The sequence below is a fragment of the Corvus kubaryi genome, unplaced genomic scaffold, assembly GCF_017639235.1.
Source record: "Corvus kubaryi isolate FWS band 111438036 unplaced genomic scaffold, C.kubaryi_AGA036_p1.0 38195, whole genome shotgun sequence".
In the NCBI taxonomy this organism is placed as follows: domain Eukaryota; kingdom Metazoa; phylum Chordata; class Aves; order Passeriformes; family Corvidae; genus Corvus; species Corvus kubaryi.
Genome location: NW_024581170.1, coordinates 1 through 10,454, shown reverse-complemented (window position 1 = coordinate 10,454; position 10,454 = coordinate 1). Strand labels below are relative to the sequence as shown.

The 10,454-nt window shown below is 53.5% G+C and overlaps 1 protein-coding gene across 1 annotated transcript; it reads right to left on the bottom strand.

Moving 5' to 3' along the window:
- Window positions 1–1,045: 1,045 nt before the first annotated feature.
- Window positions 1,046–9,152, bottom strand: LOC121672142 (guanine nucleotide-binding protein G(I)/G(S)/G(O) subunit gamma-2). Its single transcript, XM_042044668.1, has 4 exons — window positions 9,000–9,152; window positions 3,302–3,368; window positions 2,289–2,404; window positions 1,046–1,470 (listed from the first exon to the last, which is right to left on the bottom strand). The coding sequence occupies exons 3-4, from the start codon at window positions 2,373–2,375 to the stop codon at window positions 1,342–1,344; spliced, it is 216 nt and encodes a 71-aa protein (XP_041900602.1). The 5' UTR covers window positions 2,376–2,404; window positions 3,302–3,368; window positions 9,000–9,152; the 3' UTR covers window positions 1,046–1,341.
- Between the last annotated feature and the right edge of the window lie 1,302 nt (window positions 9,153–10,454).

The following is a 10,454-nucleotide window of genomic DNA, read 5'->3' as shown; positions in this document are numbered from 1 at the left end:
TGTGGGGCAGCATCCCACCATGGAGCTGTATCCCATTGTGGGGCAGCATCCCACCATGGAGCTGTATCCCACCATGGAGCAGCATCCCGTGGAGGAGCATCCCATTGTGGAGCAGCATCCCATGGTGGAGCAGCATCCCACCATGGAGCTGTATCCTACAGTGGGGCTGTATCCCACCATGGAGCAGCATCCCATAGTGGAGCAGCATCCTATGGTGGGACAGCATTCCATGGTGGAGCAGCATCCCACCACAAAGCAGCATCCCAGCACTGAACAACATCCCAGCAACATTCCAGACCAGCCCCAAGGGAAGGAAGTGCTGCCAGGAACCGGGAAAAGAGCAGGACCAAGCGAGGAGGGCAGAGGCACAGAGGTGTAGGAGAAAGGAAAGACCCGGAAAGAAGTGGTTGGCTTTGATTTTCGGATTTCTGGCTCGCCCTGCAGCCGGGCTGGCACCTGCCCTGTGGCAGGAGGTATTTCAGGCACGTCTAAGGCATCTCAGGAGCTCTCTTTGCTTTCAGAATCGCCTCTGTTCCCTCCCTACGGCTTCTTCCACCAGCACGTGGTGCCAAACGCGAGAAAAGAAAAGTCTGGAGTGGATGAACGGAATCAAACTCTCATGCACTACCACTGAATGTCATCACAGGGGTATGGAGCACCAAGCACGACACAGGAACCACTTTTACTTGCAGAACCAAAGCTAACCATAGAGAGAATGGTAAAAAGTGGGGTTTGCTGAGTTGCCAGCACGTGGGGGACAGGCAGGAGCTGCCGGTGTCCCCTCGGCCCCCCCCTGCTACGCTACAGCCAGAAATGAAAAAGCACAAGACCAAACACTGAGTTAACAGCACGGCCACCTCACCTGTCGCTATATATCTGACAACTTAAACCAAAAATATTAGCTTGGAAAGGAACCAACAACGTCATTCCAAGAAGGTTATACACATCCTTAGCAGTTAACTTTGCTCAGCACAACTCTGGTGCTTCAAATACGGAACAATCAAACAATTTTGTGAGCAGAAAAGTGACACGGATTTATTCTTTACATGGGTTTGGGGTTTGGGGTTTTTTTTTTTTTTTGTTGTTGTTTTGTTTTGTTTTGTTTTGTTTTTCTCTTTCTAGGCAACTCTACAGACTTCAGATCTTTTGCCTCGCAATGCAGATCATCTGATTCCCCCAAAGGTGGCCAGGTTCTTTAAACATGCACATCTCTGTAGCTTCCAGGCCGTGTTTTTTACTTATTTTTGTTTAAATTCTGCGGACCAGCAGGTCGTCCCCATTCCTAAAAACTCTACATCAGTGTTCAGGGTGGCCTGAGTGCCCGTCAGGCTCCTCCAGGGTTTACAGGATCACGCAGAAGAACTTCTTCTCTCTAAAGGGGTTTTCTGAGGCCGGGACGGGGGTCAATAGAGGGTCCTCCTTGGCGTGGGCTTCGCAGTACGCCATCAGGTCTGCTGCTGCTTTGGACACCTGGAAAAGGAGGAGCCCTGTGTTAGGGACAGGACATGGCACCTGGAAAGGTGCCACCAGCAGGGAAGAGCTGGCAGCATCCCTGGGCAGGGAACCACAGATCTGAGGCAAGAACCCGACCGACGCCGTGGCAGCACATCCCTGCTGGGGCTGGTTCTTCACCTCTGGGCTCTGAGCTGCTCTGTCAGCCCATATTCCCATTCCCAGCCTTCCCAGCCTTCTCCCCATCCCCGTCCTTCACCTGACAAGGACCGACTCGAGCATCCCTGCTGGCTCTCCCACGCATCCCTTGGCAGGAACATCCACAGCAGCATTTCCTGCCCTCAGCCACCAACCTTGCTCTTTATTCCGGACATGGCAGCAGCTCCCAAACCACCAGCTCATCCCAGCCCTGGAGCACTTCTCCCCCTGGATTTAAGCTCTTAGCAAGGAGCTCAGATGCCTTGGGGACAGTCACTCCTTCCTACCACCCAGCGGGGCTCCAGGTGATGCTTCCAGCTGCCTCTCACCCCTGGCAGTGTCCAAGGCCAGGCTGGACACTGGGGCTTGGAGCAGCCTGAGCTAGTGGAAGGTGTCTCTGCCCATGGCAGGGGGTTGGAACAAGGTGGCCTTTAAGGTCTCTTCCAACCCAAACCATTCCTGGATTCTATGATCCCATGGGTGAGCATCTCCCTCTGTTCAGCCAGGGCCATCAGGATCACTTGGAAGAGCATCCTCCACAAACACCACCTGGCTCCACATCCCAGCTCCTGCCACGAGCTTTGGGCAGCAGCCAGGACCTCCCAGCATTCCCACAGGCAGCTCCCAAGAATCCCTACCTTTATCCTGTCGATGTTGGCCTCCATCTTCAGCTGCTCCACCAGCTTGCGGGCTTGTGCTATGCTAGCAGTGTTGTTGCTAGCCATGGGCAGGCCAGGAGCGCTCCCGGGACGGGCTGCGGGCAGGAACACACCGGGATCAGCTGCTGGGCTGCTCCCAGCCCTGCAAGCCCCCAAAGGATGGGTTGGGGTTGCACGTGTGGAGTGTTAGAGCTGCTGGAATGACGGGGTGAGGGACACAGTGCCAGTGGTGCCATCGCCCCCAGAGCAGGGATGCCCCTTAGGTGACAGTGGCACTGTCCAGAGCCCAGCCTGCAGCAGCAGGACTCCAGCTGAGCTGTGCTTTGGTGTTTGCTGTTCCATGAAAACCTGTGGCAGCAACAGAAATCAGGGAACAGGCTCCCCCAGCAGCCCGAGCTGCCGTGCCAGGCTCATTCCCTGCCCATCATCCAGCCCGTGCCGGTGCCCAGTGTGTGTCCCTGTGCCTCGCTTTGTCCCTGCTGCCAGTTTGCACATTGAGATGCTAAACAGGATGCTGGAGTTTCCTGTTTCTCGAGATTTCTACCCCAGGCAGGCAGGGGATGCTCATTAAGGCCACGCCGGGCTGGATCCCGGATGTTTTTCCGGCACCTTCTCCCAGCAGTGAGCTCTGGCAGAGGCAGCAGAGTCCCAGCATCCAGCTCCTCCAGCAGCAAGGCTTTTCCAGCAGTGCTCCTGCCTGGCTGGGGCTGCCTGCCAGCTCCAAAAAGGGGGTTTTGCGGGATGTCCTGCAATAGCGGGATACAGCGAGACCCCTGGGCGATGGGACAAGCCCTAAAATAAGGGAATTGTGGTGTTTTAAGGAAAAGCTGAGGGCTCAAGTTCATCTTTTGGGATTTAGAGGGTTTGGAGAGAGAGGGGTTTATCGAAGAAATCACCGTGGCACTGGTGCCTGTGCTGGGAGAACGAATCACGCCAGGGCCAGCCGCGGTTTGAGGACGAGGAGGGGAGCACAAGGAGGGGTTAATTTTTACCAGAAGCCGATCTCTCCGGTGATTTGTGCCTCTAAGGGAAGCTCTGCTCCTCTTGGCCCTTCACTGCCTACAAATAAAGAGAACAGAAAATGGGGCTCGGCTCCATGGGATCATCACTCACAGCACCAGGGACCCCAGAAGTCCCTCGCAGACGCCGGGTGCCGCACCCCGGGTTCCTTCCGTGTGTCCCTCACCCTGTGCCGTGCAAGCCCAGCCCCCCAGTGACATTTTTTGTTTGCATTCAGCGAGGTTTTCAGCACAGGAAGAGGTTTCAGTCAGCGGGCAAGTAGCCCAGGGCTGCTGGCAGCCCCGGCAGCCGAGCGGGCTGGAGGATGCACAGGGACAGGGCAGGGATTTAACTCTGTCTGGGGCACAGAGCTCGTGCTGGGGTGGAAGGAGCATCCCCTGGGGAATGCTGCCAAAATCCTCCAGCCCAGCTCCCAGTGCCAGCCCGAGCTCCTGGCTGGATGTGCTCCCCCCAGGCCCAGCTCCGTGCCATTGCTGGAGGTTCAGCTCAGCCCCTGCGTTGTTTCTGGGTGGGTTTATCTCATCTCTCCCATATTTTATTTTTTTGGGGGGGGCTGGAGAAGGGTTTGAGCAGCAGAGTGCATCCCTCCTGCTTTTCCTTTTCCCTGCAAAGCCATGGAGTGTGCCGTGGCTCTGGCACAGCAGCTGGGAAAGCTGGGGCAGGTTCAACCAAGATGCTGCTGCTGCTGCACGGTTTGGGTGCCACAGAGACTTTCCTAAGGCAGCAAATGCCATCCTGATGGAATTCTCATCCCTGGAAGTGCTCCAAAAGATGTGTGGATGTGGCATCTGGGGATGTGGGTAATGGTGGGCTTGGCAGCGCTGGGGGAATGGCTGGACTTGATCTTCCAGGGCTTTTCCAACCTAAACGATTCCGTGTTGTGCCCTTCCATACAAAGGACCTGCTCCAGTGGCAGGGAATCGCTTCAGGGACTTCAGTCACTCCATGTTTAGGATCTGTGGGAGCAGGGAGGACTGCTGAGATCATCTGCATGGCTCTTACAGCCCTGCTCCTTTAAATAATTCTCTATATCCAACCCTGCTGCCACCCTCCTATGAGGAAACCCTCCCTTGCTCTTAAGGCATCCAGCCCTAGGGGCACTAAAATGGGGAAAACAGCCCCAAAAATAAGGTGAGGGAAGGGTGGGAGGGGTCACCTATGAGCACAGGCCTGCTAGGACAATGCTGGGGACTCTGGGGCAACTCAGCCACCTCAGAGGAGCCTCCCAGGAGCCACCACACCCTCGGCCGCACCTCTCTGCAGGTGCTTCAAGCAGAAACGAGAACCAGTTTGGGGCCAGGGATGGTTTTAGAGCATTTCCACCCCTGGGGAAACCTGGGGCGTTTCCTCCACCGTGGATAACAAAAAAGCAGCAGGTGACACTTCAAAGTGAGCTCGTGAAGGTCCCGCCCTGGAAAACAGCCCTGCAGCAGCAGCAGGGCAGCCACAAAGGCAGCTTTTAAATCCCAAAGTCAGGAGACCCCACTGTGTCCCCGGGAAGGTGTGGGACTGCCAGGAGTAAACACAGACTCCCATGGGGTTTTTTGTTTGGATTGGATTTATCACAGAGGGATGGAATGGGTTGGGTTGGAAGGGACCTTAAATCCCATCTCATTCCACCCATGCCATGGGCAGGGCCACCTTCCACTGTCCCAGGTGGCTCCAAGCCCTGTCTGACCTGGCCTTGGACACTGCCAGGGATCCAGGGGCAGCCCCAGCTGCTCTGGGCACCCTGTGCCAGGGCCTGCCCACCCTCCCAGGGAACAATTCCTTCCCAATCTCCCATCCATCCCTGCCCTGTGGCAGTGGGAAGTCATTCCCTGTGTCCTGTCACTCCAGGCCCTCATCCAAAGTCCCTCTCCAGCTTTTTTGCATCCCTTTAAACGAATTCCCCCCTTTCCACACACGTAAATAACCCACAGCCCCTCTGCACAGCAGACACGTATCCAAACAAGCTGGCAAGATCCCGAGCTGCAATTACAGTGCAGAGCCCAAACGAGACAATATCCATGTCCTGGCCATGTTAAACATCATTAGCATGAACATAATGAGTAAGGACTCATTAACCTGTGGGCTCCAAGGCAGGAATCCCATTATCCAGACACGGCACGTGCCATTAAGTGAGGGAAATAAGGCGCTGTCTGAATTCCCTTGGGAATGCCATAAAACTCCTTCCCGGGTGTGAGAGCAGCCCTGTGGTAATGGGAAGACCAGGAAATATTGGGAAGCACGTTGGTTTCAGCTTCATGCTTGGGATTTTGCTGGCTGGGGCCAGGAGCTGAGCTCTGATGGAGGGGACCTGCTGATTAATTGGGATACTGCTGGCACAGCTCCCTCAGTGACCTGTATCCAAGTGCTGCCATCACTCCACCATCCTGGGAATGCCCAGATTCCCCAAATGGGGTCCGGCAGGCTCTCTGCATCCATCACATCTCCAACCCTGGCTCTGCAACTTCCCATCCCTGTGCCTGCCCAGGGAGGGATGTCACTGCCAGGAAATACAATGCCTGGAAAATCAACTTCCCTCTAAATGCCATGCTCAAATATTTTGGCATTTTTCCTCGGATCTGAGGATACTTTCTGGGGTGGTGTTTGGTTGACTGCAATGAGTAAAGAGGAACGGGGGGTTGAAGGAGAGGAGGATGCTCCAGCAGCTCAGCTGGGCTTAAATCTCTTCCCTGGGAGGGTGGTGAGGCCCTGGCACAGGTTTCCCAGAAAAGCTGAGCCTGGAAGTGTCCAAGGCCAGGCTGGGTGGGGCTTGGAGCAACCTGGGATAGTGGAAGGTGTCCCTGCCCATGGCAGGGTGTTGGAATGAGATGGGTTTTAAGGTCCCTTCCAACCCAAACCATTCCATGATTCCATGAAAAGCGCTGGCAATAAATGTCTGGGCACGGCAGTTTTGCTGCTGATTTTTCCCAGATGGTCCCTAAGCTCCAAAAAAACCACCTCATTTGTTGCTGTCTGCTGAATGAAGAGCCTTTGATACATTTGGATGACATTTTCCTCTGTCACCCAGCCCAAACAGGCACCAAAAATCGGGATTTAGGTGGGCAAACAGCGAGGCACATCCCAGATCCCTGATGCAGCTGTGTCCGCTCATTCCAGCTTTGCCAAAATCTTCATCTTTCACCCGTGATGTGGAGCAACAAATGTGGATGTGGAGCAGCTTGATGGGATGAGATCGGGGTTTAAAGTGCTCTGAGCTAAAAGCCACCATTACTCTGGGCCAAGGGACAAGCAGCCCTCCTCCACCTGGATTCCTGGATGCATTCCCACACCAAATGGCACATCCAACCCAAAAAAAGCCACCGCAAAAGGAGCATTTCTTGATGCTGAGCCCTCCTGCTAAGCTGCCATCCCATTCTCCCCTCCCAGCCTGGGCTCCTGTGGGGCTCTGGCACCCCAGAGCTGCCAGCTCTGCTTGCAGGAGTAATTAAGCTTCGTTTGCCAGCTCCTCGTCAGCACCAGCTGCTGCCTGCTTTGCACAGAGCTGAGCTGAGAGGCTCTGGAGCAGAGAGGATCCTGGAATCTGGGTGCCTTGTACTGGATCCATCACCAGCTCCAGCTCCCAGCCCATGGAATCAGAGCTTAAGCACCTCCTTGAGGTTCTTCTCCTCTTTTAGTTGAGTTTTAGCTCAGGGTCTGTGTGGGTGGGGATTGGAATTCTCCTGAATGTTGAAAAAAATGGTATTTCCCCTGGATCCCTGGAAGTGTCCGAGGCCAGGTTGGACAGTGGGGCTTGGAGCAGTCTGGGACAGTGGAAGGTGTCCCTGCCCATGGCAGGGGTGGAAAAAGATGAACTTTGAGATTGCTTCCAACCCAAACCATCCCACAATGTTATGATTTTAAGGGTGATTAATTAGTGCAATTACCCTAAACTGGCACTGCCATTGCAGAAAGGGTCTCTCAAAGCACATTTTGCACTGGGTTGGGCCTGTCACTGTCCAAAGGCAGCACTGACCCTGGGAAGCATCCCTGGAAAGCACTTCCTGACACTCCTGGAAGTGCAGACAGGCACTCAGTGAGATCTTATGGCTGTCATGAGACACCTCCTGCATCTCTCGGGGCCTGAGGCCTTTGCCCACCCAGCTGTGGTCCTTCCCACTTTTAAACCTGTGCAACACATCCTCTCCTGCCAGCTGGAATTGGAATAGGCAGGAAGAGGCACTGGAATTGTCAGTCCTGGAGGGATTTAAAATCCATGTGGATGTGGCACTCAGGGATGTGGGCCAGTGGTGGCCTTGGCAGAGCTGGGGGAATGATCTTAGAGGGCTTTTCCAACCTGAATGATTCCAGGATTCAATTTTCCATGCTTTTTTCACCTCCCAGCCAGCTTTTTCTCTGCTTTCCAGAAAACCCTTCTCTCCCCTCTGAACCAAAAGGAAAAGCAGGAATGAAACAGAAAGTGCTGACATTGGCCAGGCTGAAACCTCTCCGTTCCCTCACCGCAAAGACCGAAAGCAGCAGCACCCACCCCGAAATCAGCTCCTTTTTGGGGTGAAAGCAGAAACCTCCCTGCTCCTTGGTTTCAGAAAGAGTCACATTTTTCAACCCTGATGCACCAGCATTTTCCACTCAATTATAGCAAAGTGGGGGAATCCCACTGGGACAGCCAGGATTCTGGGGAGAGCAGGGATCAGGTTTGTTCCTACCAGGCAGGCATCACCCAGGAGGGAGGTTGGTTCGGAAAAGGGGTGGGTTTTTTTGGACAGAAAAGGGGCTCACTGCATTCTCACTGCAGGCTCTCCCAAAAACTGCCTTTTCCTCCTCAAAACCAGCCAGGATGCAGCATCCAGAAGGGAGAACTGGGAATGCTGCCGGTCACCGTCCGGCTGGAGCGTGGGAATCCTTCATGAGGGGCTGGATGGCTTTGCCAGGCATCTTGTGGCTTTTGCTAAAAGCCATGGCTAAAAATAGGCAGCTCAGCTGCAAAAAAAATTGTTAAATATACCCAGAAAAGTACAAAAATACAACAGGCAAAATAGAAAATAGCAGAGCCGTGTTTTCCAGGGGGTGGGAGATGGGATGGTCCCATCGATCCCAACGGGAGTTACAGATCTGGCTGGGGAAGGAGCCTTAAAACACCCAAATTCCAAATGTTTCACTCTTTCCTTAATGGTCTGAGCTCGGTTTGTGCCTGTGGGCTTCCCTGGGGCAAAGCACCTTAATCCTGAGCGGTGATTCCAGCCACAGCTCCCAGCCCCTCTCCACAGGGATTTTATTCCCTTTCCCAGCCAGTTTTTTATCCCGGATATCCAATACGGTATTTAAATCCCTGGGAAGCAGCCTGCAGGTCGGAGACGCGCCGGCAGATAAATAAATAAATAAATGAATGAATTCAAAGACGACGGAGTGGAGAAACGAGCCTGTTTCCATGGAAACGGCTTCATTATCCCGGCAGCATCCGATCCCTCCTGCCAAACGGGAGAGGTGGGATGAGCGCCCGGTTCAGTCCCAGTTATTGATCCCAGAATGGTTTGGCTTGGAAGAGACCTTAAACCTCACCCAGTGCCACCCCCTGCCATGGGCAGGGACACCTCCCACTGTCCCAGGCTGCTCCAAGCCCCAATGTCCAACCTGGCATTTCCAAGGATGGGAATTATCAAGGCAAGGCAAAGCACTGGAATTGGCTCTGCAGAGAGCCTGGCTCGGGATGTGCCCTTCACCCACCTCGCGTGCCAGAGCTGACCACGACCGCAGCCCAGATGGAGTCAGGAGGCTCCAGCCTCACATTCCCGGTCTGTCCCTTCTCCCTGGAGCAGCCCCTGCCCCGTGGGCATCGCGTGCAGTGGGAACCTCAGCTGTTTGTTTTCTCTCAGGCCCCTAACGGCTCAAACCGAGACAAACAGGAACCATCCTCCACTTCCTTCTTTTGTTTTTTAGGGTTTTTATGGTTTTTTTATAAAGATTGTTCAGGTGAAGGAGCAGCAGCTTGGGACATCTGCTCCAGTCCCTCCCTCATTCTCTGGGACATCTGCTCCGGTCCCTCCTGCCACCATTCCTACAAGATTTTGGCTCTCTCCATCCCAATACCACAGGGAGGGAGCACAGACTTGCTCCAGAGTTGGAAAAAGGGTCCAAAACCATGGGAATGCCACTAGGGATACACTGATAGCTGAGCAAGCCCCCAGCCTGCTCCAGGGTTGTTGTTTGGGGGAAAACCCTGGGAAAAAGTGTTGGTGCACAAGGGATAATCCCAGTGGTGGGAGCAGATCAGGCTCTGGGTGTGCCCTGCCCTTGGCCAAATACTGGGGAATAAGGATGCCCAAATTCTGAGGAATAAGAATTCCCAAATACCAAGGAGTACAAATGCCCACACAGAGGGCAAGTAAGGAATTCCCAGATACCTGGGGAATAATGCTGCCCAAAGACCACGGAAAAAGGATGCCCACATCGAGGGGAAGAAGGATTCCCAGATACTTGGGGAATAAGGATGTCCAAATACTGAGGAATAAGGATGCCCAGACACTGGAGAATTCAGGGATACCCAAACACTGAGGAATAAGGATGTCCAAACACTGAGGAATAAGGATATCCAAATATCAGGGAATAAGGATGCCCAGATACTGAAAGATGAGAAAGCCCATACAGAGGGAAATAAGGATTCCCAGATATCTGGGGAATAAGGATGCCCAAATACTGGTGGAACAAGGATGTCCACATTTTGAGGAATAAGAATGTTCAAATAGTGAAGGATAAGGATGTCCAAATCCTGAGGAATAAGGATGTCCAAATACTGAGGGATAAGGCTGCCCAAATATCAGGGAATAACAATGCCCAGATACTGGAAAATAAAGATGCCCGAATACTGGGTGGAAGAAGGATGTCCAAATTTTGAGGGATAAGGCTGCCCAAATACCAGAGAATAGGGATGCCCAAATCCTGGGGAATAAGGCTGTTCAAATACCAAGGAACAAGAATGCCCAGATACTGGGGAATTCAGGGATACCCAAAAGTTGAGAAAGGATGCCCATACAGAGGGAAATAAGGATGCCAAAACAGTGGGGAATAAGGATGCCCAAATACCAGGGAATAAGAATATCCAAATCCTGAGGAATAAGGATTCCCAGATACTTGGGCAATAAGGATGCCCAAATACTGGGGAATAAGGATGCCCAAATACCA

Coding starts and splice junctions, on each gene's coding strand:
- LOC121672142 (XM_042044668.1), bottom strand. CDS start 2,375: ATGGCTAGCAACAACACTGCTAGCATAGCACAAGCCCGCAAGCTGGTG. Junction 1,471..2,288: donor CCAACATCGACAGGATAAAG/GTAGGGATTCTT, acceptor CTCCTTTTCCAG/GTGTCCAAAGCAGCAGCAGA.